The sequence below is a fragment of the Delphinus delphis genome, chromosome 14 (genome assembly GCF_949987515.2).
Source record: "Delphinus delphis chromosome 14, mDelDel1.2, whole genome shotgun sequence".
NCBI classification, from domain to species: Eukaryota; Metazoa; Chordata; class Mammalia; order Artiodactyla; family Delphinidae; genus Delphinus; species Delphinus delphis.
Window position 1 is genome coordinate 50,743,602 of NC_082696.1, and position 16,418 is coordinate 50,760,019.

At 41.1% G+C, this 16,418-nt stretch overlaps 1 protein-coding gene across 2 annotated transcripts in view; it reads left to right on the plus strand.

Annotated features, from left to right (window-relative positions):
• Window positions 1-3,755: 3,755 nt before the first annotated feature.
• SEC63 (SEC63 homolog, protein translocation regulator) overlaps window positions 3,756-16,418 on the plus strand; it is a 67,135-nt gene continuing 54,472 nt past the window's right edge. Inside the window, exon 1 of one of the 2 annotated variants that reach the window (XM_060030139.1) lies at window positions 3,756-3,955. In XM_060030139.1, coding sequence (XP_059886122.1) covers window positions 3,832-3,955 — 124 coding nt within the window. In that variant the 5' untranslated portion in view covers window positions 3,756-3,831. The remainder of the gene's footprint in view (window positions 3,956-16,418) is intronic. The other variant, XM_060030140.1, reaches the window with a different exon arrangement.

Consider the following 16,418-nt stretch of genomic DNA (forward strand, 5'->3'; position numbering starts at 1 on the left):
TTTTATAATCATAATTTTATATTTTTTATTAATTAAGGCTCCCCAATTTTATAAACTTCAGGATCCACAAATATTTGTTTTTCAACAAGATGATTTATGTTTTCCCTTAAGTTCTAATCTCTATTGAGATATTTTTTTTTCTCCTTACGCAAATATACAAACTTGAAATTGCCCATAGTGATCTCTCCTGTTTATTTATGGCCACTCTTCCAAATTATATTTCAATCTGGGTGGAAAATTTCATTAAGTGCTATTTTATGGCTCACTGTGAAATGTCAATCATTTTTTCTTTAAGCAGTTTAGATATGTTGGTAATGCATAAAATTAATTCATAAAGGAATAACCTAAGTTTGTTGATACATCGTTGACAACTGGTTTTAGTACAATAATTCTCAGCTTTGTAATCACAAAAGTAGGTATAGAACAAGAACAATATTTACAAGTCCAACATACTCATGAAAAGAGAGGAGCCCAAATGCAAACCTGATCCCAACACTAAAGAAAACCACAGCCCTCAATTCCTCTTTTAACATTGTTTTCATGCTTTCAGAGTGGAGCATAATCCAGTTCCAATGTCTTTCTAACCCATACCTCCCTTCACATTCTCTCCAAGTGTAAGACTGGGGTTTCATTGGGTCATAATGGCCTTAGGAAGCTAGGGAATGAAAGGATTGCAATCGGTTAGTACCTTTTACCTAGTCAAAGTTCCAACATGTGGGTCATGCTTTGACATTTCAACTGGAATAATGCTGAGGAAGTTTTTAGTAAATAATAAATGTTGTACAAAGGTTACTTTGTTGATGTTACTGTTGTCATTATGATGGGCATAACTTTTCATTTCTGTAAGATCAAATAAAAAGAATTGTTCATTTTGTATCAGAAGAGATTTAGCTCTTAATGGAGAAAATCCTGGCACTGAAACAAAGTAATAAGAGGCATAACATTAAAGATGATTTGCTAGGCTTTGACAGTGAAGGTTATTGTAGGGTAGAGAGAGGGGGAAAAGACTGGAAATAATTGCATGTACCTACTTATTTATTTGGTTCTTTCCAGTCTCTTTGAGGCTAACTACAATAAGCAGAAAATTAAATCATGTTGACTATAGCTACACAAATGTATTTTGGTATGTATAAATGTTAAGTCAACACCAGTAGTTACAAGCATGACTTGCAAGGAAGGAAAGATTCACTTTAAGGAAAAAGCAAATTATTAGGAGGAACCAAAAAATAGTCAGGTTTTCTACACTTGAGAGGAAATATCTACCTAGAAATTAAAATGAAATTGATTAAAATAATCCTTTACAGACACATATAGAGAAATACAAAAATGTCTTTTAACATGTCCTATCAGACTAAACAAAATGTGTTTGTAGCTCTGGTTCTACCATATTCACTCAGTACTATTAAATATTTCACTGAAATGATATCTTAAAAGAAACAACTGTTTAAAAAGCAATTAAAAAAATCAGTCAGAAAAAATTGTGATTAATTAAAGGTATGATTCAGATTTGCTTTGGGGAATATTTGGGTGATCTGAGTTTATCTATGATGAATAGCATTAAGTTCTAAGACAGACTGTGTTTATACATTTTCAAATCTTTAATCGTTTAATTTGGTTAAAAATTCATATTTTATATAGGTATGGAGTTTAGCAAATAAATGTGATTTGTTCAAAATTTGGTTTCATGGTTCAGTTCTGTACAAACCACTCATATGCATGACCCCAAACTGCAGGGAAAAGATTACTCCTGCAGAAAAAAAAGTCAGAAGGGGAATATTTATCATGAATAATTTATATTGACACAAGGTTATAAAACTGATGTATTATCTTTATCCAAATGCAGAGTAAAATGTATAATCAGGGTAATAAAAAACAACCAGTTCAGCATTATTAAAACAAGACTTAATAACAAATTCAGCATAAACAAAAGGAACTTCAGGATCCTACGCACTGCAGTTGAGCCAATTTTATGACAGACTTGTTTCTGAAGCAAGGCAGATTGTTTTGGGCATATCAGCCTTGGGTGATCACAGTGCTGTGCTGACTTCATTGTCCAATCCTCTCTCCCTCACCTCTCTGTTTTATTTCTTCCCCTCTAATATAGTCTTTGAAAACTTCACACAGAAAAAAGTGAGGAGGGGAATGCAGAGCAAATGATTTTCTGAAATTTCCTTTCAAAATGGGTAGTTAGGACATTTGAGAGGGAAGACAGAATACATGTGAATATAATCTATTATGAAGGAAGTCGTCACTGATTATGATAAATAATATTTTTGAGGACATGAAATAAAAGATGACATGTGACCAGATTTCTCTTCCAACACTGGAAGGCATATTGAAAGGAACCTAGTAAATAGACTATATAGCCTTAAAATGAGTTTTTAAAAATACAGTGTAATATTTGTTTATTGCATTGGTTTTCCAGTTTTCACTATAACTCCCTTTAATCTTCACAACGACTCTGTGAGGTGACTCGGGTGGGCCTTTCCTTTTGGTCCCCTGAGGGGAGGTGGAGATGCTGGGATAGGCTCCAGCCAGGGCTGCCGCGGGACCGTGGGGGTCATTCACGGATCGGGGCACCAGCCCCCTCAGCTCCCAGCTTAGCTGACACCAGCCTCTGGGGTCTCCCAGCTGGCGAGGGCAGAGGCCGCCGAGAGCGACTGCTCCCCCAGCCGTCTCTCCTCGCAGCGCGGATTCCTGCCCACACTCCGCACGCGAGGGCCGGCCGCTCTCAGGGAAATGCGAAGGTCGGCGACGAGGCGGTGGTCAGGGCACTGGCTTTGTGGCGTCAGCGTGATCTGGGTTTAAATCCCCAGACGTTTCTTTATTGTGCTTCACTTTAGGCAATCTCTCTGAGCCTCCATTTCCCCATCTGGAGAGCAGGCATGCTTTGATTCATTCCAAGGGGTTCGCAGACCATTGAATGATTTAAAGCAATAAAAGTCTTTGCCTACTGCCTGTGTCGAAGAAAATGCTATAAATATTATTAGCTCTGGGATAGGTAGGTGACCATCTCTACCGGCTTGGGGAATCGCCATCTGCAAAATGGGCGCAATGTAGATTGCAGTCTCTTAATAGCAAACGTTGCTTTGCCAGAAAACCCCTACAGCCAAACCCCTCACCATCCCTCCCCACCGCCCTGCTCCCGCGCCCTATTCTGACCGACCAGTGTTTCCAAACTGGAGGAGCGGATCCGGAATTTAAGGAAACATTCTTATCAACCAGGGAAATTGAAAAGTGAGAGTGCAGGACAGGGTGGGTAGGGATGGGAGACAGGGGAGGCAAGGAAGCCTCACCGCTGCTTCGAATGGGTGCGAACCCGGTCGCAGTCAGGTGAACCGCCCGCGCCCACTGCTCGGCCGGGAAGCCTCGGCTGGGACCCTGTAAACCGACCCTCAGGACCCGGAGCTGGGCCCTGGGAAAGGAAACTGAGGAGGGAGGGGGAGGGACTTTAGGGGTAGGGGCGGGGCCTTCAGGGAGGGTCTACCAGAGCTTGAGGGGCGGAGCTGAGGCTAAGCGGGCAGGGCTAAGGGCGGGAGCTCGCAGAATCCTTCGGCTGCGCGCGCCACGTCTCTCTCTGCGAGCTGGTTGGGGAGAGGCGGGGGGCAGAGGAGGGAAAAACCGCGCGGGGAGGGAGCTATCTCTTCTCGCGAGAGCTGGGACCGCAGCGGCGGTGGCGGCGGCGGGTCCGTGAGAGTAGCGTGGGGGCGGGGAGGAGAGGCGGCGGCGGCGTAGGAGCTACGCCACACGCGGCCGGGGCGCTGGGAGCTCGAAAGCAGAGCGGGGTCGTGGCGGCGGTCGTGAGACGAGGGAGGCGGAGGAGGGGGTGCCATGGCGGGGCAGCAGTTCCAGTATGATGACAGCGGGAACACCTTCTTCTACTTCCTCACCTCCTTCGTGGGGCTCATCGTGATCCCGGCCACATACTACCTCTGGCCCCGAGATCAGAATGCCGGTGAGTCCTGCCGGCAGCAGCCCGTGGACACGCACAGGCTCCGCCGGCCCCACCGGGCCGCGCCGTTCCCACCCGCTCCGGCCCAGCCCGCCGCGCCCGGGGTGATACCGCCCGCGCGGCCGGGCCTCAAGTCCAGGCGTCCGCCGCTGGCGGGGCCCGAACTCGGCGGTGTTTCCCTCTGTGCCTCTCCGGGTTCCTCTCCACCCCCTTCATTGTCCTCCTCGGGAGTTTCGCTTTGCACCCTGTCCCCCATTGTTCTGGACGCTCCTTGCAGCCTCGTTTTGCCTCTTTGTCTTCTCTGCCTCCAGTTTTATTGGGTATTTTTCTTTACGGAGGGAGCAGGGTGGGATAGGGAGGATGGGAATTGGGAGGTGAGAGAAGAGTTGGCCAAGGAGGAAGCCGAGCGTGCAGGCTCCACTCTGAGCCCCCAGGCCACGGTCTTCTTACCCCCACAGCCCAGTTTCCCTGTTGCAGCGGTCGTTACAGATGTTTCGGGCACCGTGTGAGCTGGGTGGCAGGTATAGGACTCCATCTGAGCTCGCCAACCGCCCCTCCCCCCGTGCCTTTCCCCCGTTGCTTTTTCATTTGTTCACTCACACTTGGGGGGGGGGGTTGGAAGCAATGCCGTTATTCCCCTTAGGAAAAATTAGGCTTTTCTCTCTATTTCCGTTTCTTTGGAGTTTCCTGTTTATGGCGGAAAAAGTGCAAGTATGAAGGAAGGATTAAGTCTTCTAGGTAGTCCAGTTGTGAGGTAGCTGGTACGTTTGCTTTTAGTTCTGAATCTTTTCACATTAAACAACATCGGATTAGAACACAGAATTATTTAGATTCTTTGCAAGGCATTTTATGTTTGGGTTTTGGATTCCGTTTGTTGCACTCTACTAGGATATATGGCAGGTGATATTCTTAAAACCGATAGAACTGCAAGGCCTTAGTAGGTTGTTTGTGGTAGCGTTAACAGTAACAAGTAGCTTTTGAGTAAGAACATTTAGGGAAGGCTTTCTGTTTCACAAGAGCTATGCTAACTTGAGTAAACAGATTCTCTCAAGTTGGGTGTGGTGGGAGTCTGGGTTGTCCAGGTGGTATACTGTACTTTGGGGACACTGTTACCAGTGAAACATGGAATCAAATCGGAACTTGTTATGCTTTAAGACTGATTCAGTGCTTTTAGCTACTTACAGTTTCACAGGAAAACTAAGTAAGCTTCAAAAATCAAATATTAAAATATCCTGTTGTGTTATTCAAAATTACTACTACAGATCCACATGCTTTATTCAAAACGCTTGAGGACAGGTATGCTACAGAGTTTTTCAAATTTTAGAAAGATAGTGCCTACCCTAACAAGCCTTTAAGGGTCTAAAACAGCACCAATAATCAAATTAATATCCCAACAGCAAAATATGACTATGAATAAAGGTTATAAGTAGCCTTCTATCAGTCCGAGTCACCAAATTATGTTCCTGCAAACATCTAGGCGTGTAATTTTGAATTTCAGAGTTCTTATGGCAATATTGACTTTTCAGGGGTATCTTCTATATGAAAGCATAAAAAGATTTACCCAGCAATTGTACAACATTAAAGTTGAGTTTAATCTTTGTTTAGCTTTTTTAAAAGATGACACATTTGGGGGCTTTCAGTTTCAAGGTGACAGTTGTTTCAGTGTTGCTCTTTTGGAATTGTTGGGCTCTTGAGTCCATCAGAAAGCATGGCGTCATTTCAGATTGGAAAATGTAGGGTTTGACAAATAGAAATAGCTTGGTCATTGGCATATTTGACGTGTTAATTGAAGTTACTCTGTTATCCAAAACATTATCATTGGAATCCTTTTGCCTTGATTTTTGTCTAATCTGTTGGGCTAAGTGTGCTTATAATTAATACCCCTTTTGGTAGTTGAAGGGTCCTATTTATCTTACTCTCTTGGTTGTTTGCAAATTGGCTGAATAAGATGACTGAATACTTTTTCAGACCTTTATGGGCAAAAGCTCTGTGTGAAGTAATAATATGGAGGGTTTGGATTTCCTTAGAATAGTGGTTCTTAAACCTGACTACTCATTAGAATCACTTGGGGGACCTTTTAAAAACACTTAGACCCATCACCAGATATTGTGATTTAGTTGGTCTGGAGTGGGTGCTATGTATTGGTTTTTTAAAAGTCCGTATGTAATTGTAAATTGTAACTAGGTTTGAGTAGTGTTGCTAAGGTAGGTAGTGGTCTTTTGTTGGAGTTGTCATTTTGGGAGGTGGTGTATTTCTTTTGATATGTGCACTTTCCTGGAAACAAAAAAACCTCTAATGTCTTAGCTTTTTTATTTTACAAAGCTAAGAAGTACTTACTGTAGAATAGGGCTGTAAAATTCTTGTAGTTGAAAGTAGAATATTTTTGTTAAAGCAACTTTAATAGGTTTATAATGATATTTGACAAGAGAAAATAACTGTTTCTAATTATTAGAAATTCAAATAATCCAGAGAGGGCTTTTATTCTTTCCATAAGTTAAGGATTATAGATCCTTTGAATTGAGATAAAATATATCACTGCTTTCCCCAGATTTTGGAGGTTTTTTTTTTGACTCCTTGATCTTACTTTTTCAAAACTGCCAAGTTTTGAAACCTGGATCTGCCAATTACTGTGTTATCTTAGGCAAGTGATTTAATTTCTGTGTTTTAGTTTACTCATTTGTGAACTAGAGACAGTAGTTATCTGTTTTATAGAATTAAATTAATAAAATAGATATATGTAAAATGTTTAGAACAGTGTCTGGCACATATTGGGGCTCTTAGCTCCTGCTGTTTTTGCTGGTTACTTAGACTTTGTGGAACAGTTTGATTTGGTACACTTATGTACTCAGATTTTTTCCCCCATTGTTTGAAAGGATTAATGAAACTTTTTTAAAAAAAGTTACATTCCTTTATTCTTCTTTGCTTGCTCCCTCTCAAATAGTGTACAAGTGATTTAGCTCTCTGACTTGGGAATGTGAGTAGGAGTTCACTTTTAGTGTTTAGTAGTAAAGTAAAAAATGCTGTATTTGAAGTTAGAAGTTTTGGTTTTAAGTTCCAGTCTAGTCCCTGTTTAGTTGTTTCTGAACTCTCATCCTCATTTTCTAGGGGTGATAATAATAACCTGCCCTACCTACCCAAGAAGTGATTATGAGAAGCAAAGAAATAAATGCATTTTAAATAAATGCAAAGAAATAAACATGCTTGCTTGTAAAACTAAATATGCTGTAGAATTTTCTTCATTTTGCAAGTATTTATAGAGCATAATACTTTGTGCTAGATGCTGCTTCTAGGTGATGGATCAGATTTTTTTTTTTAAAGCTTTTTTTTTATATTTATTTTTTTATTTGGGGCAGCATTGGGTCTTCGTTGCTGCACGTGGGCTTTCTCTAGTTGTGGCAAGCCGGGACTACTCTTCGTTGCGGTGCGTGGGCTTCTCACTGTGGTGGCCTCTGTTGTTATGGAGCACAGGCTCTAGGCACACGGGCTTCAGTAGTTGCAGCACGCAGACTCAGTAGTTGTGGCTCGCGGGCTCTAGAGCATAGACTCAGTAGCTGTGGCACACAGGGCTTAGTTGCTCCGTGGTACGTGGGATCTTCCCGGACCAGGGGTTGAACCTGTGTCCCCTGCATTGGCAGGCGGATTCTCAACCACTGCGCCACGAGGGAAGGCCAATGGATCAGGTATTTAAGGGCTTATAGCTTTTTTCTTAGTAAGTTGCATATACTCAGTGCAGAAAAGATCAAAGGAACAGAACAAAAATTGCTTGTAATTCCATCACCCAAATCACCCAGAAGTGATTAAACATTTTGGTGTGTGCATCCCCTTGGGATGACTTTAGACATAGTCCCTTTTCTTGTTGGGGGGAGACCCCACATCCTCCTCCAGTCTGATCCTCACCTCAGCTTTGCTGCTGTTCATTGAATGTTGACTAGCCTCAATGATGGGTAGTGCTGAATGCACTCACTATAGCACTTTAAACTAGACTCAAGTGTTATCCCAATTTTATTAATGAGAAAATTGAGCCCTAGAGGAGGTAACCAACTTGTCTGAAGCTATATTGCTACTAGGTGGAAGATTGAGTGTTGGACCCAAATCCATCTTATGCCAAAGCTTCTCTTGTTAGCCACTACCTTATACTCTCTCCTGTAATTACTATAACACATTATAATAAGTATTAAAATGATAAGTGGAAAGTGCTGTGGGAGCACAGAGGAAGGAGAGAATAATTCTGTTTGGGGATTTGGGTGTTTAATGTAGAGGAGTTGATTTGAGATAGGTCTTAAAAGGTAAATGGGAGAAGTGCATTCCAGTTGTAGGGGAAAGCATATGCAAAAGCGTGGAGATGTTCAGTAAGTGGTAAAGATTTAATGTGATTGGCACTTAGGAGCAAATCAACCATTTTATACTTCATCCTATAAGTTATTGGGTAAATAATGGAGGTTTTTAAGTAGGATAATTTACATGGTCAATTTTGCTTTTGTGGAGCTTTGAGTGGAGAATGGTTTGGTGGGAGGTGGTGGTGTCTGAGTGGGGAAAAACTAGATGGAGAAGGAATCCATTTCAGAGGCTTATTAGTCCTTTGAGATGTCAGCGTATAGGGGAATGAGCAGGTTAGAAAGAGAATTCTAAGATAGCATGGGCTGTTTGTGGAATATAAGTACTGTGGAGGGAATGAGAGAGTGGAGTGCAGATTTTGTTTTTTGTTTTTTTTTTGCGGTACACGGGCCTCTCACTGTTGTGTGGCCTCTCCCGTTGCGGAGCACAGGCTCCGGACACATAGGCTCAGCGGCCATGGCTCATGGGCCTAGCCGCTCTGCGGCATGTGGGATCTTCCCGGACCGGGGCACGAACCCGTGTCCCCTGCATCGGCAGGTGGACTCTCTACCACTGTGTCACCAGGGAAGCCCTGGAGTGCAGATTTTGAATTTTTCATTCATTTCTGTTTTGTTTCTCTTCCTCTTAAAAGCTGTTTGGTGATTGGTCCAATAATAACATATTAACTTTTATCAGTTTTAGGGTTGAGTGCAGGGAAAAGGATGGGGATGAATATTTTTATTTAAAATGAAATGTTGGCTTTATCTATTGATTTATCTAGATAATTTCTAATTACAGTAGAGTTATCTCAATCTCTTGTTGAGTGGATTTTTTAACAGAAAAAACTAGCTAGTTATCAGTTTTGTGTTCAAAGGAGTATATTTTATGAATGTTCATATTCCACTTAGAACATATAGTCTTCCTAAGATTTTAGATTTTGAAGGGGTATTAGAGATCTGAGAAGTTTGAGTCATTTTAAAGTAGTCATTCCCTCTGGGTTCTGTCTGGACAGAAAAGGTATCAGACGTGAGCATATACACATTTAAGTCCCACGTCATAGAGGAAACTTGGCAGTATGAATTATAGTACAACATTTAGGTTTTATAAATTCGGTGACAGACATTGGATTAGTAAATGCATTTATAAAATTGTTTTTAAAGGCCATCTTGCATTCTTGCTTGATCTTGGAGAACCTGAAAGACAAAGATAGGCTTACTTTCATATAAAATAAAATTTTCAGATGTTCATTCCCTTAATTATACTTTACAGGTCATAACAAATATATCCATATTGTACTCAGACTTCCTTTTAAAAAAAGTCCCATTACCAGACTCTGTTCATGACAAATGTTGTTACACCATCTCACTGTCACATTGTTGAAAGGCATTATTGTTCATTCTCTTAATAAGCGAAACCAAGTCCCCCTAAACCCCGAGTTCCTCTGCCGAGTTTATGATTAACCTATCTATTCAAAACGTTATTCCCTTTCTTGTCCCATATCTGTTCCCCTCAAGATTGAGGAGTATCAAAGGAAAGGGGGATTGAAACCAAGCAGGACCCTCCCAGGTACAAAAGCCCCTCCATGTCCCCCATTTCTTGTTTGTAGAAAAAGACTTTAGTCTCCTAGGCCTTCCTTGAGTTCCAAAGAGTAGGCATAGGTAGCTACTAAGTAGGGAAGTGAGGGAATGCAGAAACAAAGGAAAAGCAGTTAAACAAGAAAAGTAATGACAATAGTTCAGGGATAAAACAGAGTCCTAGTTCCTCCTCAAGGGATATACAGAACTATCTGAAGGATCTCTTGGAGTTGTTCTTCAGGAACTAAGACCTGTCCCCCGCCCCCAACCCTGTGGTGACTTGCAGCCCTCACCCCCAGATGCTGCCTTTAAAAACCCTTGCCTGAAAACAGTTGGGGAGTTTGGGTCTTTTGAGCATAAACTACCCTACTCCTTGCTTGGCACCTGCAGTAAATGCTGTACTTTCCTTCACCACAACCCAGCGTCAGTAAATTGGCTTTGCTGTGGCAGGTGAGCAAACCCAAAGTTGGGTTTGGTAACATAAGGTGTTCCTTACATTTTGGAATTATATTTGTCAGTATGGATGAAGGAATTTTCTTGTGTAGATTCCAGATGTTTTTCACTTTAGATTTTTGCCTCTTTAGTTAAATCTAGTAGTTATTGATTGAGCATTCACTGTTTGCCTGTACTAGGAGCAGCAGATGGTACAAAGATGAATGCAGTGTAAATATAGTCTTTTGATAGAGTTTATAATCTGGATGGAGTGGGAGAATTAGGATTAGACAGATACACAAATTATTATATCCAAAGCACAACAAAGAAAGTGTAAGAGAAGTGAAAGCAAGTGCTATGGAAGTTAGTTGGATAAAGTATTTGCATCTAGTTGGGGGTGGTAGTGGGTATCTAGAGCTGAGAAAAGGCTCTTCAGAGTAAGTTGATTTTGACTGGACTGTTAAAGGATGAGAAGGATTTAATGGGTTGAGTGGAGGGAGGAGGTGCAAAGAAGAAGTCACATGAGCAAAAGTGTAGAGCCGGGAAAGCATGAAACATGTTTAAAGTACAGATCAAACCAGTTGCAGCAGAGTTCCCAGAGTGAAAAAGTGTGAGAAAAGGCCAGAAAACTTGATTAAGTCATATAGAAAACCTTATATGTTCAGCTGAAGAGTGTATATGTGATTTGGTTGACAGTGTGTCATTTTGAACATTTTAGAACACTTTTGCAACTGTGCTATATGCAAGTTAATGTAATAACATCTCATAGGATGAGACAGTATAGAGATTGAGAAGCAGACAAGAAATAATATGGGCCCAAACAATGGTGGTAGCAATAGGAAGGTAAGGGACATACTTGAGATATTACTTGATATATTACTTTTCTTTTAAAATTTTTATTGTGGTAGTATGTATATAAAACATAAAATTTGTAGTTTTAACCATTTAAAATGTACAGTTCATTAGCATTAATTACATTCACAATGTTGTGCAGCCATCATCTTTCCAAAATTTTTCGTCATCCCAAATAAAACTGTGTACCTGTTGAGCAATAACTTCTCATTCTCTCTTTCCTTCAGCCCCTGGTAAACTCTAAGCTACTTTTTGTCTCTGTAAATTTGCCTATTCTAGATATTTCATATAAGTGGAATCATACAATATTTGTCCTTTTGTGTTTAGCTTATTTCATTTAGCATAATGTTTTCTAGATTCATCCATGTTGTAGCATGTATCAGAACTTCATTCTTTTTATGGCTGAATAATATTCCGTTGTACAGATATACCACATTTTTATTCACTCATCTGTTGATGAACACATGGGTTGTTTCTGTTCTTTGTCTTTTGTGAATAATGCTGCAGTGAACATTGGCATTCAAATGTCTGAGTTCTTATTTTCAGTTCTTTGGGGTATATTCCTAGGGGTGGAAATCCAGTTGTTCAAGCAGTATTTGTTGAAGAGACTGTTCATTTTTCATTGAATGAACAATAGCCTTTTCAAAAATCAGTTGGCTCTAGACATGTGGGTAGTCTCTATTTTTGTGGGATAATTTATTGAGCATAGTTTACTAGTGAGGACCTCTTAATTTTAGAATACCTCAAGACTGAGTCCTTGACTTCTTTTCCATCCACACTTATTCCTATGGTGATCTCATCTGGTCTCATGGCTTTAAATATCAGCTGTGTGACTCATAAAAACTTATATTTCCAGTCTAGAACTCTTTCCTTGAACTCCAGCCTTCTGTATATGTAAGTTCCGAGTCCACATTTCCATTTGCATATCTAATAGACATCTTAATATGCAAAATACTGATGTGATTTCTGTCTCCCCTCTCCCCAACCTTCTTGACTTATAGTCTTCTCCATCTCAGTTAATCACATCTGTTTCTTCAACTGTTCTGGCAAGAAGCCTTAGAGTTATTCTTGGTTCATCTCTTTGTCTCATATGTCACTTCCAGACTTTTAGTGTGTCCTGTTGGCTCTACCTTCAAATTATTATATCTAGTCTGACCATTTCTTATTGCTCCACCACCACCACCACCCTGTTTTATTGCCTGGATTATCATTAGCCTTCCTAGTCTCATTGTTTCTACCCTTACTCCTTGCAGTCTTTTCTCAAAATAGTAGCAGAGTGATCCTTTTAGAACTGAAGCTGGCCCATGTCACTCTTCTGCTCAGAACCATTTAAGCCTCTCCCATCTCAATCACAGTAGAAGCTAAAGTCATTAGAGTGGCCTGTGAAGTCCTTCATGAGCTTTTTGACTTCATTTCTTATACTTTCTCTCTTGTTTCTTCCATTCCAGTCATACTAGCTGCTCTGCTGTTCTTAGGGCACATGAGGCACACTTCTTTTGAACCTTTATAGTTGCTGCTCCCTATGCCTGGAATGCTTTTTCTCTAGTAGCCACATTACCACCTCCCCCATCTCCATTATGTCCTTGCTCAAACACCATCTTCTCAGTGTTGCCTTCTTTGAGCACCTTATTTAAAATTCTTAAGTTTTTTTCTACCTTCAAAGAAGCTCTTCCCTTTTTCTGTTTTATTTCTCTTCATAACACTTATCATCTTCTAATATACTATATAGTTTACTTAATTTGTTTATTGCTTTCTCCTCTGCTAGAAAGTATGGTGTGTGAGAGCAGGGGTTTTTGTTTTGTTTTCTGCTGTATCAGTGTCCAGAAACATCCAGGCACATAGTAGGTACCCACCAATATTTATTTAATAAAGGTGTTCTCTACATTCTATACAAATATTTATGTAGTGCTTGCTATATTCTTGGCAACTGGAAAGGGCAGGGCTGATTATGTATATGACAACAATGTCTGCCTTCAAGAGTTTGAGTACAGATTAGTAAAAATTGGATTTAATACTGGCTGCTGAAGAATGGTGGTGCCATTCATGCCAACTGCTGGAAAGAATGTATAGTCCTACTTCCTTTTTTAGAAGAAAGCTATAAAAATGTTAAAAATTTTAAATTTAGTAATTCCACTTCTGGGACACTGTTCTAAGGATATAGTTCTAAATACTCATAGGACCAAAGAAAGATACTGTGATATTGTGACTTATAAAAATATATTTTGGTCATCTGAATGACCAGATATATGGTTCTTGTATATATTTGGCCTTTGTCCACAGTTCCTGCTCACAACTTCCAAAATCCTTGGAATTTCCTAAGTGTTAAGAGTGATACAGGTATCTTTTGTTATGTGAATGAGGTGAATTTTGGAAGCACTGAAAAGGGACCCTGCTGGTCACCAGGAGAACCAACCATGTGATTAGGGGGTTGGAACTTTCAGTCCTACCCCTGATCTCCAGGGATGGTAGAGGGGCTAGGGATTGAGCTCAAATGCCAATGGCCAGTGATTTAATCAACCGTGCCTATATGAAGCCTCTATAAAACCCCAAAAGGATAGGGTTCAGAGAGGCTTCTGGGTTGGTGAACACATGGAGATTTTGGGAGAGAGGTGCACCTAGAGAGGGCATGGAAGCTCCTCACCCTTTCCCCAAACCTTGCTCTATGCATCTGTTCCATTTGGCTTTTCCTCAGTTGTATCCTTTTATAGTAAACCGGTGATATAGTAAGTGAAATGTTTCTCTGAGTTCTGTGAGCCACTTTAGCAAATTAATCAAACCAAAGGAGGAGGTGGTTGGAACCCCCCAGTCTATAACCTGGGCTTGCGACTGGCATCTAAAGTAGGGGGGCATGGATGTACAGTCTTGTGGGACTGAGGCCTCAACCTGTGGAGTCTGATGCTAACTCTGGGTAGATAGTGTCAGAACTGAGTTGAATTTTTGGACACCTAGCTGGTATTCCAAGAATTACTTGTCGAAGGTGTGGGGACCCTCCCCACCCCTGCGTTGGAAATTGAGTCTCAGAATATCCTATTTAAATGCCCATAATACCAAAAAATCAGAAACAGTTTGTATGTCGAATTATAGGATGGTAGGTATATTATGGTGTCAATTCATTTGGTTATTAGTAGTCATTAAATGATGTTTACATTGAGTTTCTAAACATGGGAGATATTTAGAAATTAAAAATTACAGGTAATGTGATTTTAACACAAACTTTAGCTTTATGTGTTTGTGTCTGTCAGTTTGTATGCTGGTACATTATAGAGTGCTGCCCTTAAATTAGCATTTGTATGTCCTGCTTGTTCTTCTGTCTGAGAAACTATCTCTTGGGCATCTGCTGCACTGGGGAGAAGTAGTAGATGTCATCATTACTGCAGAAGTGTTCTTGAGGGCCTTGATTGAAGCAGCCCCAGAGCCCTCTGATTGAGGGAAGCACATTGCCCCTAGAAATTAGTTGCTGGAATTATCTTGTTCGTAGAGAAGTCTTTCCTGAGTATGTAACTTCAACCTTGCCAACTTTCCTTTCTTCCTTCCTCCTTCCCAGATGTTCTCTGGAAGAGGACTACAAAGGAAACACATTAAAATGTTATTATTGATTATTATCTGGGTGTCAGAATGGTAAATACTTTCTTCCTTCTGCTCTTATGTATATGTTCAGTTTACTGTATGAATTTGTATTAATGTCTAAAAGCTTATTCAAAGAATCTTTGGCTAGATTGGCTATGATGGAATGAGCCAATCATAGCCATAGAAGGAGGAAGACATTCTCTGTACCTCTTATGTCTGCAGGCCCTTTCAGCTCAGTGAATTGTCTTTACTTTGGGGTATGTAGTGTTTAAGGTCCCAGTGGGACATACATCCTTGTGTGTTTTTTTTTAAAATTAATTAATTTTATTTTTATTTTTGGCTGTGCCGCGTCTTTGTTGCTGCATGCGGGCTTTCTCTAGCTGCGGTGAGTGGGGGCCACTCTTCGTTGCAGTATGCGGGCTTCTCATTGCAGTGGCTTCTCTTGTTGCAGAGCACAGGCTGTAGGTGCACAGGCTTCAGTAGTTGTGGCTCGTGGGTTCTAGAGCACAGGCTCAGTGGTTGTGGTGCACGAGCTTAGTTGCTCTGCGGCACGTGGTATCTTCCCGGACCAGGGCTTGAAGCCTGTGTCCCCTGCATTGGCAGGTGGGTTCTTAACCACTGCCCCACCAGGGAAACCCCATCCTTGTGTTTTAAATTGCCATTTTTTTTTTTAAAGCTAGTATTTCTTTACTGTAACAGTATTTGAGTTTCTCTATTTCTTTTTCTCTTGTTTTGTCTTAGAAATAATTAACCTTTGACTTGGGCTATGGATTATCACTTGAGATAAAGGTGAAAAGAAAAATAGAGTGGTAATGGTAGAGGAATGGCTGAAGAGTAAGGTAGCTAACAGAGTAGCTGTGTTGTTGGCTGATGAGATGGCAGGGTAGAGAGGACCCTTTAATAGGGTCTTGGGTCATGTTTGAGAGTATGCTAAGGAGACATAGCATCCTTCTCAGGGACCCACTTGCAGCACACTATAGTTCGTTTAGAATTCTCCACTATCTTGCACCTCTAGTTCAGTTTAAGAAATGTAATTTGAGGGACTTCCTTGGTGGTCCAGTGGTAAAGAATCTCCCCTGCAATGCAGGGGACGCGGGTTTGAGATCCCTGGTCGGGAAACTAAGATCCCACATGCTGTGGGGCAACTAAGCCTGCGCGCCACAACTACTGAGCCCATGCACCTCAACTAGAGAGCCTGCGTGCCACAAACTATATAGCCCACGAGCTGTGGAGCCCGCGCCACAACTAGAGAAGAGAAAACCTGCACGCCACAACTAGAGAAAAGCCCATGTGCCGAAGCAAAAGATCCTGCATGCTGCAACTAAGACCCGATGCAGCCTAAATAAATAAATAAAATCTGTTAAAAAAAAAAAGAAATGTAGCTTGAAATGAATCGTTCCTGCAGTTGAGACTCCCCTTCTTTCCTTAGTATTATCTTCTGGCTTAGAGACAAATGGCTCACAAAAACCCCTGTGTCCTACAGATATGAGAGATGGTTTGCTTTTCTTTTGGATCGTGACACTTCTGTAGCAAATTGAGCTAAAACAAACAAAAAAGAACTGGTTTACCATCCCCTCCCCCTCAGATTTATGTGCTACATTGCCTTGTCCCACACTCTTTAATACTGAAGTCCTTGTGGCGGTTTTATTTGTAGTACTTTTTTTTTTTTTTTTTTGCGGTACACGGGCCTCTCACTGTTGTGGCCTCTCCCGTTGCGGAGCACAGGC